The sequence below is a fragment of the Numenius arquata genome, chromosome 2 (genome assembly GCF_964106895.1).
Source record: "Numenius arquata chromosome 2, bNumArq3.hap1.1, whole genome shotgun sequence".
NCBI lineage: Eukaryota > Metazoa > Chordata > Aves > Charadriiformes > Scolopacidae > Numenius > Numenius arquata.
In genome coordinates, this window is record NC_133577.1 from 43,105,456 (window position 1) to 43,129,390 (window position 23,935).

Genomic DNA, 23,935 nt, shown 5'->3' on the forward strand with positions numbered 1-23,935 from the left:
GGATGACATCCCACAGCTCCAGGGGCCAGGGCTGCTGAACCTGCTGCTGGCCAATCCTTGGAGTGTCACTTACATGAGCTCCAAAGTAATCTTCTGGCCCACCCTTCAGGAAAAAGATAAGATGTCATGATCAGCTAATAGGAAGTGACAAGAAGAGATAAAATGGATGGGGAGGGAGGGAAGGTTTTGGATTGAAAAGGCATTATTCTTTCCTCTAATGCCAACCCTGCTAACTATAGGGCTGAGTTAATTAACGGGCTATTTGAGCAATTTCATCCATTTTTGCATATAGCATTAATTTTTCTACAGATACATATAACACAATTAACCTGTAGCTTTTTAAACAATCATAAATGGCAATCCCTTCAATCTGGTGGGGAAAACATTGCACTTTTACAGAAAAAAAGGATTTAATTAGGGAAAAAGATTGTGAAGAATCTTTGTTCATCTACTCTTCCAGCCATTGCCTTCCATCTGGCATGGGAACACATTACCAAGACATCTGAGCGTCTTCCAGGAAAAAAAAAAAAAACAAACACCACCACAAAAAAACCCAAACCAAGAGGAAGGTATCGAGTTTCTGGCTTCCCTCCCTCTTCAGGGTAGAAAATCCTATCTGTCAGACTTAGTTCACTTATAATTAAGAAATCTGCTTCACTCCCTAACGAAATGTTAGCGCATCGCTTGCTGAAGTCCCACAGAGCACAGGGCAAGAGGGTTAGCCTGAAAAACGCTTGTGAAGTTTCTCTCCAAGTGCTGCTCCAGTGGCACCTCTAACTGGGGGGGCTGTGTCCTACCCCCCAGCGCAACCACCCCGCTGCACACACACAAAGCCCCGGGAACTCGCTCGGCTCCACAAACTTCAACAAAAACCTAATCAGAAGCGCCAGGCTTTAAAGATCATAGCCCTGCCGTAACGTTAACCAGTGCGGTGGGGGAAGAAGCGTCTCTGGTGGGTACAAAGCCCCGGACGAGGGGTTGCGATCTCTGCACGGCAGCCATACAAATGACAAGCACCCGCAGCAAACTGCTGCCTTCGGTGGAGAGCTGAGCACGTACGACGCACACAAAAAGGCTCCCTTCACGCTGTAAAGAATTCGGAACTTAACCAAGCCACAATATGTTTGGAAGCTTTTGCCAAAAAGTACAAAAACCTGTAGTCAGTGTAGCTAAGCATTTGATAACAAGTGCGGTTTCTTCTGCTCGACATATTTTCCTGGTGTATTTGTTTGTAAAGGTAGAGATAAGTATAGTAACACAATCTGTTCTTTAATATCATAGGCAAAGAAAAATCACTAGTCACTAGCTACAACAGTTTACAATCTTTGTGAGACAGCTGCAAGTATATGTTTATTTTTTTATTCTAAATATCTCAAATGGAGCCTGATCCTGAAAATCCTTCCTCCCTCCAATGATGCTTGTCTGCAATAATAATACTAATGAAAAACAACTGCTGATGTAACGAAAGAAAAGAAGATGAGGGTCAGATTCCCTATACAATGCTCATAATGGTTATTTTCACTAAAGATAAGAAAGCAGACTTGTATGTGTAATATCACAGAAACAAGCCATTCTGCTCCTATCTACAATTTTGACAGTTATCTATGGAAAATGCAGACTTAAAAAACTCTTAAGAATAATTATTAGAAATCATAGCCAAAATAACATACATCAGCCTTGATTAGTTACATGAAAAAGCAGCCTTAAATTGATAGTTTAAAAACAGGAAAATTAGCAGTATGATTAAGTATGAATGGCTAATAAAAAGAATTTTGCTAAAACAGATTAAGGTTCAGATCGAGGTCACAAAAGGAACTGATTGAGGAAAACTGTCATTTTTGCTGGGACTCAGTAGCTGTTTTAGCAGCACTGTTTCCTCTGAATCACATTCTTGTAATGAGAAATTACACTGCTGGGGTTAATAAAGGCTTGGCACATTTGTTTACCCCAAAATTTCAGTTAAAACATTGTGATCAAAGAAAAAGGCGAATTCCTTGTGTGCGAGTAGACAGAAAGGGATGTAAGTAAGCTAAGTAACCTCTAATAAAATACAAAGTGAATTTATGCCATAGTTCTAGTTTTCATGTTTGCTGTAAATTCACTCCAGAAAAAAAAATTTGCAAGTGACCCAAAGTCCCCCTGTTTCTTCCAAAATAAACAGCTTTAAGTCACAGAGCCACAGAACCCCGTTAGCAGAGGCGTGGCTGAGAAGTGCTCTACTAATGGGGTCTGAGATTTGCCTTTCTGCCAACTTGGCCCCTTCATGGCTGCGGATGACCTCCAGGTGGGTATGGCTCTGCCCCTCTTCCTGTCCTGACAGGTCAAGAGCTAAGCAAAGGCCTTGGATCCATAGGCATGGTCTGAAATTCAGTATTCCCAAGGGAAAGATTTACAGGGAGACTTTTCCCTGGCAAAGCCTGTCTTCCTGCGTGCAGGCACCAGCGGTCCTCTGCTGCAAATGGAATAGTGCTAGTGCCTAGAAGCTATGGGCACAGCTGACCTCAGGAATTTCAGAGCAGAAGCAATCTTTTGCATGCAATTCCCCTCTGAAAACAACTCTATTTTCTTGTTACCCTTCTTGCAGAGAGATGGGATGATTCCCTAAGAGGCCAAAGAGCTGATGTGGGAGTGTTACTGTTGCCTCACATTTTCCTCTTGTCCCAATGGTGCATAAGAGAAAGAGAGAGGAACCACAAGCATTCAGGTCGTTCTCCACCACCTCCAGCTCCCAGTCCCACAGGACCTTGGTGCCGCTGAGCTCCGTGGCAGCAGCACACCCGGCTGCCCTCCGGAGTGGTTTCATTTGGAGTGTGCAACGCTACATACATGTGGGTCCAGGCTCTGTGGGGAGGACCAGTAACAAGAACTTTAGCATCACTGAAGCTGTTGAGCAATATCCCCTGCTTCATGGATACGATGCTCCAGTGAAATAAATCATCACGTCTATAAATTGGGAGTTACGGGGGGCTGGGATTTTTCCTCCTCCCCCCCCCCCCCACCTCCCCTGGGCTGGTACTTTGCACAAGGGGGAGCTGGCAGGTCTGGTCCGTGATGGGAGCTGTTGCAGCCCCCCTGAGCATTAGGTTGCTGCTCAGTGGCATAAGCTACTGTTGTCGTCATTACTATCGCCAGGCCTGATCGGGGTCAGCAAGCCAACATGAGAGCTGTTGTATAACCCAACAATAAAAAGACAGTCCTTGTCCCAGAACACACTCGGGCTGGTTTTCTGACAAGCTGTAACAGGTTCTGCGGCGGCACCTTTTCTGTTGCTAAATAAAGAACTTCTGTCTTGCAGAGCCTAAACCCATTGCTGAAAGATTGAAAGGAAAACGAACTAATAGGACAAAGGGGCTGTGTGCAGGGGTTTTTCAACGTTTGTTTGTTTTGATCTTAGTTGCAAGAAATTCACATGGAGCAAAGTGCATTGACACTCAGAAAAAAGTAAGTACTCAATTTTAGAAAGGACGACTGCTTCAGACCAAGCTGAATGCAAAAAGTGAGAATCATCCAGATAAGATTACTGGGCCAGAAATCACATTTTTATTAGTACATAAAACACATGTCACTTGACAATGAGTATCTGCAGCACGGAGCGAAATAACCCTCCAGCAGCGAAGTCAATATTTAAATCAATATCTCTGGTAAGGAAAATATCTTACTCATTGATATAGATTGGATTTTTTTCCTTATGAATCTCTCAGGAGGTAAACAGCATATTTCTGTTGTAAAAGCAACTAAACAGTATTGCCAAACAGGTCTAATCATTCCTAGAATTCAATAGCACGATGCTCTGAAATTATTAATGTTGGTACAAATGCCATTTGACCTTTATGTCAGCGATATGTTTCCTTTCCAGAAAAAGGCACCTACATTATTTGGCCCTGATGCCTTCCAGTGTGAACCCAGTAACTTCAGTGGGAGCTCAGGGCACTCCGGGAGGAACTTTTTACATTACGTAGGTACCTAATGATTCAGCTACTCAAGGCTAAAATCCATAAGAGACGTTAGTGCCTTCATGTTAATTGCTGCGACATCCTCCATCCACTCCAGTGAAGCTGTGCAGCGTTACAGAAAGGCTCACAGATTGCGGAGGGCAGACACAGGGTCAGCGCAGAGCACGCCCCAGTGGCAGGCACCATCACCTGGGCTAAGGGACTACTGGGCCCTCCTCCCCGGCCAGTGATGGATTTTGCATTACAGAGCCATTATAGATAGGCAAAGTATATAATCCAGGAAGCAGAGCACTGCCCCCTCTCAGTTTATTGTTTTAAGCACCTTTCACAAAGTCAAGCTCACTCCTTTCTTCTCCTTTGGACCCTGTGGTAGTTTGGTTCCTTTCTGCAATGGAACAAAGCCCCTAAAGCAGGGGTAAGGATGATCCCATCCCACAGCCTGGTGACCAGAGCACTTCTTGGAGAGAAGAGAGCCATGACTTCACACGGCTTTGGAATGAGGTAAGTGTTACACGCACATTTCCCGCCTCTAGGAGAGTCACCCTAATTTGTAGGCCACCCTATGAAAGATGGGAACTGACACCACCATGAGGACAGCTTGCAAAGAAAGCAGCACTGAGCTGGAGCCCACAGGCATGGGCAAAGCCTGCACACTGGCTCCTGAAGGGGGTCCTACATACCCTGCACATACCTGCTCACTGAGGGATGGCTCTGTAAGCACAGGAACAGCACTGTACTGTGTCTCCTGAGCTGGATGACCTATGATGGCAGTTTTGTGTACAGACACCTAAAGTCAGCCTATGCTCTGCTTTTGGCTCCTAAATCCATTGGCTTATTCAGGACCTTACAAAACACCTAAGCATCTATGTCCTATTAAAATCAATAGTATAGCACTTGCAACTGTTCTGAAATGTTACTAGATGCCTCTCTGCCTCTGAAAAAATTGCCCCTCGATGCCTTGAAGGACTGAGTCCGTAGAGGTGAAAGATCATAAGCATGCTTCAGACAATGGGAATGACTTTTTATTAGAAAAGATGGGTTCTTAAAACTGTTGCTATATAACATAAAAATAAATTAATTCAGCGCACAAAAAAAAAAAAAAATCAAGATTGTTTTCCCCAGGTTATAATCCCTCTACAGAAATATATTCCTCTTTCTTAAAAACACCAACCAACAAAAAAAAAGTAAGTCTATAAAATTAAACTACATTTCCTGTTCAATACCAGCTTTGATTATTCAGCAGGATAGGATAGTTTTAAACTACCAAATGCGCTTCCTTTTCTTCTGCTTTATGATTTTAAACTTCTTAAGACTTTTAATGCAAGTACTAGGACAGGGCAACACAAAGTATTTTTTAATGTGCTTTTAACACCTCCACATGGAGGTTACTGAAACAGTTCAGATCTTTGAACCACGGTAGGGTGGTGCTGGCTAAGAGCTGTCACTCTCTGGCAGCTCTTCCGATATGATTAATAGAAAGAAAGCTGCGTCAGGATTAGGTTTTGTACAAGACATTGTGCAACAGTGTGCATTCCCAAAAAGAACAACACGGAGAGCCTCCCAAACTTTGTTTTTAAACTCTTATCCAGCATCGCTTTGGCCCACATGGCAGGTAAGGCATCCTTTGGTCAAAAGAGACAGAAAACTATTCAGCAAGGTAAGCAGTGACTGATTTAACCAAACCCATACTGAGCGTAAACCTGTATCAGCGGAACGGAACAGAGCTGAAGCTAAAATCACCTTCCATCTTGCAGCCTTTCATGTAATACAGTGTGAACCAGAACCTGCATTTGCCAGAGTTTTGCATTCGACTTCTGAACAGACTTGGCGATTACACCTCCTGGAGGTGCAACTGCGTGTGACACCAGGAGAATTTGATGCCAACGGAGAGCAAGGGGTTTCTGACTCGTGAGAGATGGATTCCTCCTCAGCAGGGTTGATGTGACAAATGATCGCAAGGCAGGGGCTTCCAGAGTCTGCGGCTGGCTGTGAATTAATGTACCGAGGGAATTCCCGTCCCAGCAGCGGCGATCCAGCAGCGTGCACAAACATGGGGCCAGATCACCAGCTGATGTAAACTGGGATGGCTCTGCTGGATCTGGCTGACATCCGACATTCACTTACAACTTCTGAATGGAGAACTAAGAGGAAGAGCGGGACGACATACCCACGGCGTTGCTAGTTCGGAGAAGGAAGGGGAACTGGCAAAATGTCTGCTACCAGAGGAACACCAATGCTACCTCTGTTGCTACAGAAGGATTCTTCCAGGAATCTGGGAGAGAGATACAAACACAGGAGAGGCTTTGCAATGCTTCTGAAAACGCATTCCACGTGACAACCCTGGTGAAGCCAGGTACCCAGGGTATGTAAGGTTGGAAGTGACAAGAGGTCACAGCTTGGTGGCAGCTCCTTGGGTTGGAATTTCCTCGTGGGCTAAAGCGAGTGGAAATGTTTTCCCTTTTAACCTTCCCACCAACCCAGTGGAAGGAGCAGGCTTCCTTGTATGAAGGAGGTGGTCTTGTACGAGACAGAAAGACATCACAGCAGCTTACACTCAAGGCATACCATGTAACTCCATCCGTTCCCCTGGGTCCGCAGATTCAGTCTACAGCCTCATTTGCGTCAGGGTGCTCCTTCAAGGCTGCCCCACAGCCAGGAAACCCTAGTCAAACAGGGATAGCTCTCTTATTTGGCAGACCCCGTATGGGAAGCTTGGGAAGGCACAAATGGTTAATCTTAAAAGCAATCTGGCTGAAACGGGGTTTGGGAACCAATTCACCAAATTTACACAGTAGTGTTTAAACTGAGCAGGACATTAGCTGATACTCAGTGGGCAAACTTAATGGCCAACGTCACTCTATCAGCCTTTTCCCATGAAAAACCTGCACCCTAGGTGCTAGCAAGTGCTAATTTGTTAAGAAAGCCTTAATTGAGTGACAGTTAATTATTGACAGATTTGAACTACTTTATCTCTCAATCAAACCCTGGCTCTGTCCCAGGCAGCAAGCAATTTACAGCCACAAAGGTAAATCTGGCCACGTGCAAGCTTTTTATGCTGAAGCCTGATGGCTCTCCCTCCCCCACCCCAAGTTTCTGCTAAAATTTCTCTCTGAAGGAGCCAATGATCCCCTGGTGATCACCAGCCCACGTCAAGGTGGTTACCCTGCTTAACCCCACTTGGCACAGAGTGGGAATTACCAAGGGGACATCCATCTGGAGCTGCCTGAGATAAGAGGTGTCCAGTGTTAATAAACAGGCTTCCTCTACACCTCAGCAGGGCCTTCCTTTTCTAAACAGTCTTCCTTTAATGTTGTAAAATGTTTTTTTCCATTTACTCAACGATCATGCCTTTGCCGGTGGGGGAGGGCCAAGGGAAAGAGAGAAGGGTGGGAGAAGAGGAGAAAGCAAGAGGAGAGGAGAGGAGAGGAGAGGAGAGGAGAGGAGAGGAGAGGAGAGGAGAGGAGAGGAGAGGAGAGGAGAGGAGAGGAGAGGAGAGGAGAGGAGAGGAGAGGAGAGGAGAGGAGAGGAGAGGAGAGGAGAGGGAAGAGAAGAGAAGAGAAGAGAAGAGAAGAGAAGAGAAGAGAAGAGAAGAGAAGAGAAGAGAAGAGAAGAGAAGAGAAGAGAAGAGAAGAGAAGAGAAGAGAAGAGAAGGCATATTTTTCTAAAGAAGCTAGACACCTGCATTTGACATTAAATTACTAATGCTAAAAGCTCTCCCAGCCTGGCTATTTTGCTTGCCTTTTGCACACAAGCAGCATGTGAAGTAAGAAAGAGAGATAAAAGAAAGAAGAGAGAAAAAGAACTAAGTAAAATAAAGAAATAAAGAATAAAGAAAGAAAGAAAATGAAAGAAGAGAGAAAGAAAGAAAGAAGAAATAAAGAAAGAGACAAAGAAAGAAAGAGACAGAGAGGAAAGAAAGAAAGACATGGAAGGAAAATTATTATATTAGTAGCAGTAGTAGTAACCACAGCAGTATCACAGTCATTCACTGCAATATGTCTAAACACTCATAAATGTTTTATGCATCCTAAAATGCCATGTACAAGGGATACGGCATCCCACTGAGGTTAATGAATGAATGAGGTGCCCTTGAAGGTTAATTTGCACAAACAAAAGGTCAAGGGACATCTTCAAAACAAAATATTGATTAAAGCAAGTTAAATGTTTTGACTTGAAGGAGACATGAAGGATTAAAAAGCAAAATAAAGCAATATGAATAAGAAAGGAACAGGAAAGAAAAAACACCACCCCCAGACACAAAGGAAATGGTAGAAAACATATCTGAATCAGCTAGTCATCTGCTAACAAGCTGTAAAGATTTCCAATGACAAGTTGTCACATTAGTTTAGTGAAACTGAAGCAGCACTTATCCCTTTTCCTGTGCTTAATCTCTCAGCGAGCTGCACAGAAACATGCTACCACGTTTAATAGGATTAGTTTAGTTCACTTTCTCCTCTCTCGAGGTTGTGAGGTTTTTTGTTGTTTTCTTTTTTTTTTTTTAATTATTTTTAACAATTCTATTTCCAGCAATACCAGGTTCTTGAATTACATTGCACTTTGCTAAACCACCTAGGTTGCATTCACTCTCCAGGTTAAAGGCATTTTCTTCCAAAGGTTTCCTTTTTGAAAGGAGGAGCCAGGGCAAAAGGAAGCAAGGAAAGGCTCTAAATTCAGCAATTACACACATAAGGCACCCAGTTCTCCTCTTTCTCATACGTACACACTGATGATGCTTTACTGATAGCAGTAGAGTTATTTTTAATTCACATCAGCGTAAGTAAGAGCAGAATCAGGCCTTTGTGTTTGCGGAGTGTTCTTCTTTTTATGCATAAGAGTACCTGGACCTTCCCCACCCCTAAAAAAAAATATAATAAAAGAAAACCTGCTATGTATTCCCAGCCCCGTTCTCTCATTTAGTTGGAACAGACACAGCAAGAAAAACGATCAAAGAAAAGGCAGTTTCAACAATATACCCCTGTCACTTTCAATCTGGTTGTCAGACTCCAAAGGGACAGAGGAATCACCCATGGTCATGGGCACACCGTAAAAGTTTTTCTAAGTTTCTTGTATCTGCTTTTTTTACCCCCCTTAAAGAAAGAAATGCAAGCACACGTGGCTGTCAGCTTGTGGCAAACCTTTTCTCTTCAGAGACACCAAGATTTGGAGGATTTATTTCTGATGGGACAAACCTTGCAGTTGAATGTAGACCTGAAAACCCCCATATCTGGAAGAAATGTAGTATTTTGACCTGCAGTCTGTGACAGACACCAAGTCTTAGGCAGAGGCAGAAGGGCAGGAGAAGAGAACCCGCAGATCTGAGACCACCCAGGCTTTGAATTCACGCTTTGTGAACAAAGATTACTTTTTGTTGGGATCCAAAATGCCTATAACTCGGAAAATAAACGGTGTGACTACCTTATACTCTATTAATGACCAAGAAAAGGGTCTGGTGACCACCTGACGATCTATTAAATACCAAGAAAAGGACCTGGTGAGTTCCTTGTGATCTATTAATTACCAGGAAAAGGACCTGGGATTTCTACAGGAGTTTAAAGCTAGATTGGAATCTATGAGAGTTCACTAGCGGGGACGACACTTGCAGTCAGGGGACAGAAAGGGCCATGGTGGGCAGTGAGGGACAGAAACAGCCCCACAACCACCCACAGCAGCGGGAGGCTGTCCTGCCACTGCCCAAGCCACCGCCCAAGCCACCAGGCCCTGGAGAAGGCACCAGGGATGACTTGCTCGCTACTCAGGGATGACCTGAACACAAGGGGTCCCCTGGGCCCCTTCGGGGGGATTAAATTCAGGAGGAAGAAGAGCTTTTCCTCCACCTCTAAAATTTGGGTGATGGGTGGGGACTTTTGCTGCTGAGCTTTGAAACATCAACTTGCATTCCTTAAGAAGCTGCCTATCCTCCAGGATTAAAAGAGAGAACGGGTCTTGAGCACTCAGGGCCTGACAGGGTAGACGAGTGGAAAGCATGTGTTTCATTCCAGTCGGGCTTACTGGTGTGGCAGGTCGCAGGGCCGGTGAGTTTAGACTTGAAAAAGTTGCAAGACACGGGGCTGGAGGAAGGAAACCTGCAACCAGCTACAGAAACGAGCCGGCGGCGGGATGGGAGGTGGAAGCCTGCACACGTGGTCCCCAGGGCTGGGGCCAGGCGGGCTGCCACTGCTCTGCCGAGTCACCTTGGGGACATCACTTTGCTCCCAGTGCCTCAGTTTCTCTTTTGGGTAAATCAACAGTGGTTGAAGTGAAGTTGAGCCCCGGTAGTAACAAGCTCAGTGTCAAAGGCAGCCATTTATTTATTTACCAGCGTTTGCATGATTCCGCTTCACCTCTATGTGTATCCCAGTGTCCTTTAAAAGAAAAAAAAAAAAAGGGAAAGAATTCAAGCGAGTCATTCACCCGCCAAATTTAGCCTATCTCCCCCTGCGTCCAGACACACTTCTGCACCCTTGTTCCGCAGCCCCTGCGGCACTTACAGCTACAACGGGAGGCTGAACATGTCACCCCGGCTAGAACAAGCCGGGAGCGAGCCCTCCCGCCGACACCGGGCCAGGCCGGCTGTGCGCGCCTCTCCGCACCCGCGGAGCGCAGCGCCGGCCGCCGCCGGAGCCACTCGCCGTCCGCCCCTGCCCCGTCGCCCCTAATTCTTAAGGTGTCACGTTAAAACAACTGCCGGCGAAGCCGTCCCGGCGGGCAGAGGCTCCCGCGGGCCGGGAGGGTGCGACGGGCACCGGGCACCGCTCCGACGCCGCCCGGCGCTTGAGCTGGGGTCCGAGAGGGCTAGCAGCCTAGCTCTACCGGAACGCGCCCCGATGCACCGGGGATTTACGGTCACCCAAGACGCTGAGGTGGCCAGCAACGGCCCCCGGGACGAGCCCCCGAACCAGGCACGACACGGCTTGCGGGGGCACCCGGCCGCGCGGGGCTGCCCGGCCCGGCAAGTACCGGGGCTCTCCCGCCGCCGCGGGGGCCGGGAAGGACAGCGGTGAAAGCAGCCCCGCACCGCCCCGGGCCGGGGCTACAGCCGCCTCCCGCCGGGCGCGCCCCGACGGGCCAGGCGCTGCCTGCCGGGGGAGGCCGGCGCCGGCGGCGACCCCCAAAGGCTTCGCCTCCCGCCCCGGTGTGCCGGGATCCAGGGCGGCTGTTACCGGCTGCACCTCCTCGCGATCCGCCGGCCGGGGCAGCGGCGGCAAGGAGATTTCTTTCTTTTTAACTCGGGAGCGGCTTTCCCGCGGCAGCTTGGGCAGTACGACGGGGCCGCTTCTGCCGGTCCTTAGTGACTGTCACATTACCCACCCACCCGCGTTAGTGACTTCGCTCCCCGCCGGCGGGCCGCGGGGAGAAGAGCCGCTGCGGCGAGCGCCCCGTTTCGCCCCCCTCCCCGCCCTCGGACAAGGCAGGAGCCGGGGGGACGGGTTTGCTGCCCGTGCCGGCTCCCAAACTTTGGCCACGGAGGGCAGCCCTCGCAGCGCGCCCCGCCGAAGGGCCGCCCGCCCCCACGCGTGGGGCTGGGCGCCGCGGCTCCCCTCTAGTGACACCGAGCCTTAAAGTGGAAGGGGCGGGGGGGCTCCCCGCGCCGACAGCAGCGGGGCGGGCACGGGGCGAGACGCGGCCCGGCCCCTCGCCGCCGGCACGGAGCTGCGGCGCAAGTTTTGGCAGGGGCCAGCCCTGCCCGCCCTCGCCCCGTCGGGGCTGTCCCCTCCGCTCGGGGCTCCCTCTCCCGCCGGTCCCGCACGGCAGCCCCGAGGGGCGGGCGCGGAGGGGCCCGGCGAGGCAGCGCCGTCCTTACCTGCCGCCGAGCGCCCTGCAGCGCTCCGCCGCCCTCTCTCCCTCCGCAGGACGTTGTTCCCTCTCCCCAGTTTATTCCCCTGCCGCCCGCAAGCCCAAGGCCGTTTTCCTACGGGAAGCCTCGTCGCTCCGCCGGCGGCGGCCGGGCGACCCTCCGCGGCAGCCGGGGCGTGGGGTGCGGGCGCTCCCTGCCCCACGCCGCGGAAACCCGGGCTCACCTCGGGACAAAGCGCGCCCGGCAGGCTTTGGTCCGGCTCGCAGCCCGGACCTGCTGGGAAAAGCCTCTTTTGGGTTTTTTTCTCTTCTCCCCACCCTCCCCCCCCCCCCCCAAAACCCCAATAATTTTTTTCCCCCAAGCCTTCCCGCCGGGAGCGGGGCTGTGCTGAGCTGGGGATGGGTTTCAGTTGACCGAAACTTGTGGCGTGCTGTTCGCGGGGGCCGTGGCCGGTCGCTCCACGCGCCGCGACCCGAAGCTCGATTTTCTGCCTCACACGTGGCAAGCGACCCGCGCGCATCCCGCGCACGGCCCCGCGCCGGGGGGGGCGCGCACCCGCTTCTCTTAGAAGTTTGCGACCCGCGTGGTTCGGCTTCACCGACTGCGATGCTTTAACGCGTGTAATACGCGCACTCGGGGGAGAAGAGGGTGGGGGGAGCATCCCCCTGCGCCCCGGCACTCCTCTGCGGGACTCTTCCCGCGTGGAAAACTCCCGTGTGGGGCACCGCGGAGCATCCCCCGCGGGGATGACTTTCCTAAAGTTTATCTTCACACACACACGCGCGGCGGCTTTTGTGCTCCCCCCCCCCTCCCCGGCCGCCCCGTCGGCGCTCCCGCCCCGTGTCTGTCCGTCCGTCCCCCACGCAGGTGCGCGGCCGCCGCCACCTTCCCGCGGGGGCGGGGCGGTCCCTCCCGCCCCCCCGCTCTCCCCTCTCCTCTCTCCCCGCTCCTGCCAAGTTCTCCCCGTTCCCCCCCGTCCGTCCCAAGGAGCCTCCCGATTGGGCGCCGGGCCGGGCTCACGTCACTCCGGATCGTGACGTCTAGTCTTCCTGTTTCCTTCAGCTGTGTCTTAAAGTAAATCTTGTGGCGGTGCCGGAGCCATCGCTCGGCTCGGCCAGCCCCAGCCCCAGCCCCAGCCCCAGCCCCAGCCCTGCCCCGCTCCGCGCTCCGCTCCGCGCCCCGCTCCGCTCCTCCGCCCCCGCGGCCCCGCCGCCGCCGCCGCTCGCCCGCCGCTCGCTCGCCCGCCCGCCCGCGCTCCTCGCCCGCTCGCCCGCCCTCGCCCGATTATCATATTCATCAGCGGCGGGGGCTCTGCCGGCGGCGCGCGTGGTGTCCGCGCGTGTGTCCGACCGTGTCCGGGGTGCGCGCGGGTGTGCGGGGCGCGTGCGGTGGGTGCATGTGCGTGTGCGTGTCCTCGCTTTCCACCGGCAAAAAAAAAAAAACACACCTCACCCAGAGGCTCAGTTTCGTCGCCTTTTGCACGGAGTAAGTACCCGCTCCGCGCCCGCGCCGTCCCTCCCCGCTTTTTCGGCCTTTTCGGGTCTTTTTTTTTTTTTTTTTTTTTAATTTTTATTATTTATTTGATTTTTATTATTATTATTATTATTATTTTTTAAATTCGCACTTGCTTGGGCTGCTTTAAATGGTCTGGGGCGGGGAAATGAAATTCCCGGCAAAATGCTGATCACCGTTATCAAACCTGTGCTTCTTTTTTTCCGGGGGGTGAGGGGGGCCGGGGGCGGGGGGGGGGGGGGGAGAGAGAGAGGCAAAATTGCTCTGACTTTATTAGCTGAGTAGTTTTAATTCCCCGGTAGATAAAGCGGTAAGGATTTGTACGCGCCGCGCCCGATGGAGCGCTCACCGTAGCCTGCCCAGGGCTGGAGAGTAAGTGACCTGCTCGTTGTTAGGTGATCCTCCCCCCCCCTTCCCCTTGGCTCTCTCGCTGCCACCTTTTGTGGACCGGTCTTTCTTTTATTCCCTGGGTTGGAGGGCAGTTTTGCCGGGACCGAAAACGCAGTCGGTATTTCGCTTCTTTTTGTTGTTCCCAGCTTCCTCCTCCTCCCCCCCGTCCCCGCAGAAGTTCCCCATCCCCTGCTTTAAACTCCTGCTCCGGTCCTCTGAGCCTCCTCTTTGTCTTGTTTATTATAGCTGCCTTTCTTTTTGTCTCTTCCAATTTGCTTGTCATTTGCATGTCGCTAGTTCTCCTTTTTAACCCAAACCGGGAAGCGCAGGGACTTTTTATTCGTATTCTTCTTATCCTTGCGATTACTTTTTTTTTTTTTCATTTCCAAGGGTGGGACGAGCTGCGAATTGTGGAAATGTATAGAAAATGGGATTTGAGTGGTAGGTAGCGAGCACATGAGAAGAGATCAAATGCAAGTCGCGGGATAAGAGCCTTGATCTGGGAAAAGATTAGGATTATTGCTACTTTCTGTTTGTTTGGCTGTTGTTTGTTTTTTCTTGAGGGGGATTTAATTTTTTTTTCTTAGCCTTTGATGGAGATCTTTCTTGGCTTTTTTCATTTTCCGTTTATCGGCCGAGTGACCCGGAGCACTTTGCCATGTGTTTAAACGGAGTTAAAGCGCAGGAGGAACGGTGCCGGGGGGGCGTGGGGGGCTGTGTTTGGGGTGAGCGGCCCGGGATGGGGGGGGGAGGGAGAGGGCACCGAAAATGCGGGGCCCGACGGGCAGCCAGGGCACGGCTCCGCGGGGGCGGAGCGGGGCCGCCCTGGGGTCCGCGCGTCTTTGCGGAGGGGGGAAAGAAAGTTGCGCGTATCCCCCGCGGTCGCTGTTGCAGCGGGGCGGCGGCCGGCGGGTCAGAGCCGCCGGGGGCGCGGGCAGGTGCGCGGAGTGCGGACAGGTGCGCTCCGCTGCGCGCCTGGGCGGGTGGCTGCGGAGCGGTGCGCGGAGGGTCCCGGCCGCCGCCTCCCGGTGCGGCCGGGACGGGTGACGAGGTCAGCCCCGGGAAGCAGATCGGTAACCGTGTGTCTGCGGGGGGTCGATGCCCCCGAAAGGCGCGTCCGAGGTGGGATGGAGTCGTCGGTGTCACGTACGTGTGCCCCGTCTGCGGAAAGAACGGATACGGGGGATATTAACTTCATATCTTTGACAAAGTCGGAGGTGTCAATCACGGCTGGCAGGGGAAACGGGCTGCAGGCTAGAGGTGCCCTTGATGTCGGGCAAAAGTTGCCAGGGCGAGGATTTGGAAACCCGCTAGTTTCCCACAGGTCCCAAGTGCTGGTGGTGAACGCCGTGGCACTTCTGGCTGCGCTGCGAGCGTCACCCCCAAACCCTCATCCGGGTTTGGGGACAGGTCGGGGGCACATGGAAGCGCATCCGCGCATCCATGGCCGTTGCTGGGTGGCGGGAAGGTCCACCAGTTGTCTAATGCGGGGTACAGAAACGTGTCTGTGTCACCACGAGGTGTAAAAGCTCAGATTATTTGTCACTTCCATCGTCTGTAGAGGTTTGGCAGAACGAAGGATGAATTATACGGAGGCAGTTTCCTTACCCGTAGATTTGCATGTGGCACATACCCTTTATGTCTTCTTCTCGCAGTTTTTCTGCGAGTTGCCATCAATCATGTAAAGTTTACGACCACTGCAGCTCGTTTTGCATTTATTTTATCTGCTTTTTGTCCAGGGCTTACCTTTAGCAGCAATATCACATACTGTGAAATGTTTATTAATACTCAAGGGTAGACAGAGTATCAACATTTCATGAGTTGAACTGCGATAAAGAGTACAATGTATATACTTTTCACTAACAGCTCCCTATTAAATTATTCTGTAAAGTATCTTACATCCCCTGAATGGCACTGTCAGTATATACAGTTAACTTTCCTGCCAGTTGAACTCCGAGGCCTCTCAGTTTATATGACTTGTCTTTTTTATGGTCAGTTGATAAATTAAGATAGTCGTAAGAATGGACACATTTTGAAATTGGAGTTTAATTTGATTCGAGGCAGAATTGTAAATACTGCAATTTGTAGTCACTAAATCATGATTTATTCTGTCTCAAAGTGCAGCCTTACTGCTAGATTAACTAATTCAAGAATTGTGATTTAATGATACCATGTAGCATAAAAAAGAAATATCCTGGAAAACTTGGGCTGAGTTTGTAGTAGGAATCTTGCGAACATTTCAGTATTGTCTTTGCACAGAGACCATGTGAGTTATTTTCTTCACAATCAGTGAAATAATAAGGACCCAACTGGCACAAGAGAAGGAAAATGTTTTCAATGTTATACCTTGAGCGGATTGATTTCTTTTTCCCGTTCAAAGAATCGGTTTCCTCCAGTAGTGCCGAGCACAGATAAGTGGTGGAGGGCCCTGCATGTCCCCAAAATAAAGGCCTGAACTAATGAGATGCCGAATCCCTCCTGTTAGCGAGTTCTGTCAATTCCCCCTGTAGTCGATGGGCATCGAGGATGTTTGGCATTCACAGGAATTGCTGAATACCTTGCTGGATTGGGCCCTGGGTATCACCAGGTTCATTAAACGAGGGTGGCTTTTTTCTTTAAGGCTGAAGAGCAGTCAGCATAATTTTGAAGGAAGTCAGGATCTGATTTTTACTTCTTACAGAGAAATCCTAACAAAGTAGTTGTTGCTGCACAATTAGTTCGTCTTCATTTCTGCCTTGTTTCAAATTCTGCGATTACATGTCTCAGCTAAGGGACTTGGATAACCCCTTCTCCCAAGAAAACTTGTGTCAGAGCTGTACGAAAAGGTAGTACTTTCTCATTAGTGGGCGACGTGATTTTAGCGCTGAACAGATCTATGGTGAATAGATGTCATCTGTTCTTCGGATTTTAGCTGTGGTTTTGTGCGTGAAATGCTGTTGACTGGAATAATTTTCATCCTGCGCTTCCTGGCTGATTCTGGCAAAGCCATACCCCGTGTAGCGCTTTAGAGTGAAAGATCTAAATATTTCTATTAGCAGAAGCGTGTTAAATTTCTTGTGTGATATTGGCATAATGGGCTGACGTGAAGCAGGCAGACGCTGGACCAAAGGAAGTAGTCAGCTTGTGAAAAGATAGGAACAATTTCAGCTCTCTAAACTGGTATCTCCTTGAATTCATCCATGAATATTCGTCAAGTTTAGGACTTCGCTGCTGTGTATTTAATGGCTGCTTTGGTTTGGCTAGGGTCTGTCAGAGTGGCTGAGGAGGGTGAGTTTGAATTTACATCTCCTTTGCATTTCATAGGTGTATGAATTAACCTGGGAGAAAATGATCCGCATCTTTGCAGATCAAGATGAGTTAACAAAATTGATTAGAAATCGATTTATTTGTAATGAGTGCGGTTAAATACCTGACATCATACTCCTTTCTAAAGACTGTTCTACCCAAAGGTTTGGTAACAGTAACTCTTGGATACCTAGAAATTAATCTGTTTCTAGTTAAAATGTCAGTGCATATCAAATGGATATGAAATAAACCCCTGTCTGTAGCTGCTGTGCTGTTAAGAGGTTATTCATAGCCACATTTTAATCCTATCTCCTTAAACAAAAGTTTTGAAAGTAAATTTGTAAATAAAATACTGCAAGCTAGTTTATGGATGGACTTAGTGCTGAGGCCCTTGGTATGATTTTTAATTACATGGGCATGGAAAATGTTCGGTTTCTGAGAAAGCCACGTTGTGCGAGTTGAGGCTCAAGATGTGGAGGGTAAATTTAACATAAACTGCACTTGGCATGCAAGGACTATTGGAAGTGATGTGTAAAGCAAATTTAACCTTCAGAAATTTAAAACACTGTAACTTAGAAAGAAATGATGCTTCTTAAGATTTCTACGCAGATCTTGACAACCTAAGCTATCTTTCTAACTATGTATTTGTGGATGGCTGTACAGAGACAGTAGGTATATGAAATAGAGTTTTGAGACAATGTGCAGCCAAAGTACTGGTACTACATAAAGGATACAAACTTCCTAATTATTTCCCCCCCCCTCCACGAGTTCCTTATTTGTCCAGCTCTAATCTAATCAGTCTAGAAGTCTGCCTGTCGTGGCTGGGATTTTGTATCCCACTGTACGTGCCATTCCACTTCCCTTGAGGTGTGAATTGGTTTTCATCCTCTGAGACCAAAATATTAACTGGCCGTTCAATCCCCGTTCTGTTTTGTCAGGCTAAAGTAGAACTATTTCTCATATTTAAGCCGAAAGGCACGTAAGCCTTAAAGCTGGCAGTCTGTAGGCTCAGGATAACACCAGGGCAAATGGGAGATGTTGCTTAATACCCAGGTTAAGTGTACGATAACTCCAATGCTTTCAGCTTCCAGTGCGGGAAGGAGGGGGCATCGCTCCAGAGCACCTCCTGCCGCATGTCTGCGATGGCAGGAATGGGCAGGCGAGCAGCTGCTGGTACGGGGACTTGGGGAGAGGAAAATGGACACTGGGGAGGAAGGATGCGTGGCAATGACCTTCCAACCTGGCGCAGGACAGCCTATTTCCTGAGCTGCTGACTCAAGGGTACAGCGAGCCCTCCCCATGCGTGTCCTTGGTTGGGATTGGGCAAGAGAGAGGGAAACAGTGGTCAGGCACCTCAAATTTGCTGGGAAACGTGCAAAACTTGAAACCTGACATGAGTTTTTTGGTGTGAGTCTGGGAACTTATTGCTGGATCTCAATCAAGCGTAGCTTGACTACAGAAAAGGAAGGAAAAGCGTGAAGGTTTTCGGTGTTGAGGGTTTGGGGTTTTTTATTTTTTCCTATTGGCAAGTATTATCTTTACACAGAATGCCTTTAGAATATCTTACATGCAGTAAGCAAGAATCCTTCGGCTATCTTGCAGTTAGTTTATATCGCTTTCAAATGACCACCACTAGACTGACAGGTCAACCTTGACCCTGGTTTATTCTGTGCAAGTACTGCCTGCTTAAAATCTCCGGTGATGGTCGCCCTTTTCCACTCCTTGAGGACTTGGCTGTTTATTTACGAAACCAACCCTTCTGAAATCCCAACTCCTCCAATTTTTTTAGGGGAAGACCTAGTTGTTTGAGCCTGATTCTGCTCCCTGAAAAACTCCTTTTGCATTAATGGAGAGAGAGCAGGAGACAGTCTTTTACGACACGTTCTGCCTAGCAGGGCCTGATCCGACCACTGGCGCGTAAGAGGATTTTGGATCCCCGGACTCCAGGGGAGTTTCGTGCTGGGTGGGATGCAACCCCGTGTGCAGGTGGTAGAACTGGGCCCCTGCAACAGAACTCCATGTTATTTTATTATTATTGCGAGGTCTCCAAACTTCTCTTGCCTAATGTGTTTCTTGATAAGGAATGATCTCTGAAGGCAGCGTTCTGATAACAGTGTAAGGCTCTGCATTTCCCATCTGAATTCATGACATTTATTTTTTTATTTTTATCATTCTTTGCTTTCCTGTATGCAAGGAGCCAGTAATGTAAACAAACATCACATCCCTTGCATAACTGTCTCTGACACCAAACCTCTGAAAATTCTTTTAGTACATCCAGAATACGTGGGCAAAGGCTGCAGAATAAACATAATCTTTGTATGTATTAAAAGCTCTTTTTTTTTTTTTTTCATCCTGGTTGCAAACTAAGCATTGACTACTGTCTTGATTTTACAGATTATTTCATGCTGAAATTATGCCTATTTGCATGGATAGTCATTCTTTAAAACTAGCCACAGATGCAGTCCTAGGGAGCACGTAGATGTTTTTACAGGTGAACCGAAAGAGATGGGAGCAATTCCAAAAAGTCTGCATGCTGCCTTTGGCAATATACCCTGTTATTGTGAAGATTGTGCTCTGTTAAGCAAATGTAAAGTTTAATATTAGATAAGCCTCGCATGAAAAATATTTTAATTTTCCTCAGTGTTAAATTTTAAGAAACAGGAAAGAGCGTCTAGTGCTTTATGTGCAATGTGAGTTTAGCATCACTAGTTAATAAGTCACAAATTATGTCAAGAGCCTTTTACAAAATGCAAGGAAGTGTGTTATCTTTTTATGCTGTGTTCCTGGGAAACAATGAGAGTTCATATAAAGAGAAGGTATCTTCCTTTCTCACGCAGCTGATTGATGTTATTTCTTTCATCTTTCCATATTTTTTCTCATCTTTTCTGCATGTCACAGGAAATAAGATTCTGTGTATTCAAAATATTACATGTAAGAAGGGCTTCGCTGGGCATTCGAGATACTGTTCTTGGAGCTTTTTCTGAAGCAGAGAGATGTGACACTGAACATGCCTCATTTCTGCTATGCAAAAAATTTAACGTCATGTATTTTAGCGTACGAAATACGGAATCTTCAGCCTTTGGTAGCGCGGCTTGCTTGGAGAATATAAGTTAAGAAAAGGAAAGGAATGTATGGGGAATTCAAGACAGTCGTGGCTAGACACTGATACATACAAGGCTGTGTTAACGAAGTACATTTTGGCCTTTATTTGATCACATCTCTGTAAATATTATAATCCTGACCATAAAATATTTTAATGCATTTTTGCTTTGCTGAATAAATGTTTCCCTAATGATTTAAGAGAGGGTTGTTTTTTTCCCCAGTGTAAGCCTAAATGCATCTCTGATTTCTTTGCCTTTCACATACACATATACTATCCTACCTACAATTAAGTGAAAGCTGTTGTTTTGACCTTCGAATGTTTATTTACCAGTTTTATCTCTCTTTAAAAAGCAAAGCTACAATTATGTTTTTTACATTGCAATTGAATTTTTTTAATCCAAATTTTATACAATTTCTTGTTTTAACAATAAATCTTAAATAAGGAGTAGTTTCATCTTCTTTTGTAACATGTATCTCAATGCCCTAAATTTAATCAATTGGTTGTCAGAGGCTGTGTTCTTCTAATCTACTCTTTCTTCGGAAGATAAACAGTATCATTTTAGGCATTTGTGCAAGAGAATCATATTACTGGTGCTTAAGCAGTTTTTGCTTTTTTAAATCTTAATCCATCTTAAACCAGTGGAGCAGAAATATTTAAAAATGTTTCATTTCAAGCAGAGTGCATAATAAATTGCAATAATTGTAATGTGCCATAAATCCCAGAGCCTATGCATTTTGCATTTTATTCAGGATTGAGGTCAGGAAATTTGGAGAAATTTAAAGAAAATGATTCATCAGTCCTTTTGTTCTGTTGGCCAGGGTCCCAGGATTCTTGAGCTGAGCCCAGCTGACAAGCTTTTGAAGATGGCACAATAACAGTCCAGTGATGCCTGACCATGACAGCACAGCCCTCTTAAGCAGGCAAACCAAGAGAAGAAGAGTTGACATTGGAGTGAAAAGGACGGTAGGGACAGCATCTGCATTTTTTGCAAAGGCAAGAGCAACGTTTTTTAGTGCCATGAATCCCCAAGGTTCAGAGCAGGATGTCGAGTATTCAGTGGTGCAGCATGCAGATGGGGAAAAGTCAAATGTACTCCGCAAGCTGCTGAAGAGGGCGAACTCATATGAAGATGCCATGATGCCTTTTCCAGGAGCAACCATAATTTCCCAGCTGTTGAAAAATAACATGAACAAAAATGGTGGCACAGAGCCCAGTTTCCAAGCCAGCGGTCTCTCTAGTACAGGCTCAGAAGTACATCAGGAGGATGTATGCAGCAACTCTTCAAGAGACAGCCCCCAAGAGTGTCTTTCCCCTTTTGGCAGGCCGACTATGAGCCAGTTTGATGTGGATCGGTTATGCGACGAGCACCTGAGAGCTAAACGCGCCCGGGTTGAGAATATAATTCGGGGTATGAGCCATTCCCCCAGCGTGGCATTAAGGGGCAATGAAAACGAAAGAGAAATAGCTCCGCAGTCTGTGAGTCCCCGAGAAAGTTACAGAGAAAACAAACGCAAGCAAAAGCTGCCGCAACAGCAGCAGCAGAGTTTCCAGCAGCTGGTTTCAGCGAGGAAAGAGCAGAAGCGAGAGGAGCGCAGACAGCTGAAGCAGCAGCTGGAGGACATGCAGAAGCAGCTGCGCCAGCTGCAGGAGAAGTTCTACCAGATCTATGACAGCACTGACTCCGAAAATGATGAAGATGGCAACCTGTCTGAAGACAGCATGCGCTCCGAAACCATGGACGCGAGGGGCGGCGACTCCGTCGGCAGGTCGGACAACGAGATGTGCGAGCTGGACCCGGGGCAGTTCATCGACCGGGCACGGGCCCTCATCCGGGAGCAGGAGATCGTGGAGAACAAGCCGAAAAGAGAAGGTCCCAAGGAGAAGGAGCAAGGGCCGAACGCCTTCCACCCCGAAGGCAAACATTTGGCTGAGACGCTGAAGCAGGAGCTCAACACCGCCATGTCACAAGTTGTGGACACGGTGGTCAAGGTATTCTCGTCCAAGCCCTCCCGCCAGCTTCCTCAGGTCTTCCCGCCTCTCCAGATCCCGCAGGCGAGGTTCGCCGTCAACGGGGAGAACCACAACTTCCACACGGCCAACCAGCGCCTGCAGTGCTTTGGGGACGTCATCATTCCCAACCCCCTCGACACCTTCGGCAACGTCCCCATGCCTGGCGCCACTGACCAAACTGAGGCGCTGCCCCTTGTCGTCCGCAAAAACTCCTCCGACCAATCCGCCTCGGCCCCGCCGTCCGGCGGCCATCATGCCTCCCTGCACCAGTCCCCACTCTCAGCCACTGCCGGCTTTTCCACCTCCTCTTTCCGCCACCCTTTCCCGCTGCCCCTCATGGCCTACCCTTTCCAGAGCCCCCTGGGTGCCCCGTCGGCCTCCTTCCCGGGGAAAGAGCGCGCCTCCCCCGAATCCCTCGACCTGACCCGGGAGACCACCAGCCTGAGGACCAAGATGTCGTCGCACCACATGAACCACCACCCCTGCTCGCCTGCCCACCCCCCCAGTGCCGCCGAGGGCCTCTCCTTGTCCCTCATAAAGTCCGAGTGTGGAGACCTGCAAGACATGTCCGAAATCTCTCCCTACTCGGGAAGTGCAATATCCTTTTTGAAAGACGAGTGATAACCTGGTGGTGGCTGGCGGGAGAGGATGAGGGGCCATGCCTGTACCCCGGGGCTTCCCCGGGGGCTGCAGGAGCGGAGCAGTCATGGGGGAGCGGGTGGGGGGCTTGGCGAGGCCAAATAAAATGCTGAGTGTTGACCAACGGTGCTCCTTCAGCAACAACATTCACATAAAATAGCCACCCGCCCTCCCTAAGCCTTGTAGACCATCCTGTGGGGTAAGAAACTGAGCCCAGCCACGAGCTGATGGGTTTCTTGGGGGGCCAGTGGGTCCTTCCCCAGGCAGGGAGGTGATCGAGGGGACATTGCCCTTGCCCCAAAACCACGGCTGCCTCCTTTCCACGCCCTGCCAGGCCAACACGTTACCTGTGTTAACGGTGTTGTGGCTGGGGCTCACAGAGAGCCATGGTCTGGTCATCACGAGCCTTCAGCTCTCAAGCCCGTAAGGGAGACGAAGCACAAAAGACACAGGTACTGATATATTCAGGCTGCATCAAGTTGTTTCCCCCACCCAGAGGTCTGTTCCTCAGCCCTTGTGCAGCTGCCTGCTATGCATGATTAACCTCTGTTCAGCCATACACAGAAATCTTTTGTCCTAACATACACAAAGCAAATTATTTTGGAAAGCTAGAGAGTACAATTAAATATAAAACTTCAGCTGTATTAAATTTACAGGACACTTCCCCTGCTTAAAAAAAAAAAGATGATAATAAAATATCTCTTTTTAGCTCAATAGCAGGCTTTAGCTAGGGGGAAAAATACACCTCTGCCTTTATTTAGGCATATCCAGACATAGTCATGATCTTTCTTTTTTCCTGGAAACTAGTACTAGATTTATTTTTTTTTCTTTTTTAGCAATAACACCTCCCACTCCTTGCATCTTTTCCCCTAATGTGCTTTTTGGTCAGAAGATTTTTCTTCCAAGTACAGTTGTATTGAAAGTGAACAAAATGCCGTGTCTGCCCAATGCTAAAATTGAGTATTTTGAATGAAGGGTAAACCCATGTTTTATCCCAGCTCCAAGATCCCAGCAGAAGGCAACAGCACAAATGCAGAGCCTTAGATGCAGCTAATTTTGTTCCTCAGCTGATGAAAGTAATTGTGACTGAATAACTCTGCCCCTCCCTGAATGATGGCAGTGATGCTGAGGAACTTGTCCCCTTTCCAGGGGTATCACGCGAAGGTGGATGCATGAGGCTCTGCCCCATCACTGGGTATGTTCTAGGCAATTAATAACTCTGTTGGATTTAGATAAATTTAACCATAT

The 23,935-nt window shown here is 48.7% G+C and overlaps 1 protein-coding gene across 1 annotated transcript in view; it reads left to right on the forward strand.

Moving 5' to 3' along the window:
* Nucleotides 1–13,560: 13,560 nt before the first annotated feature.
* PROX1 (prospero homeobox 1) overlaps nt 13,561–23,935 on the forward strand; it is a 44,789-nt gene continuing 34,414 nt past the window's right edge. Inside the window, exons 1-2 of the mRNA XM_074168905.1 lie at nt 13,561–13,632; nt 20,857–22,645. Of these exons, the coding sequence (XP_074025006.1) occupies nt 20,924–22,645 (1,722 nt within the window). The 5' untranslated portion in view covers nt 13,561–13,632; nt 20,857–20,923. The remainder of the gene's footprint in view (nt 13,633–20,856; nt 22,646–23,935) is intronic.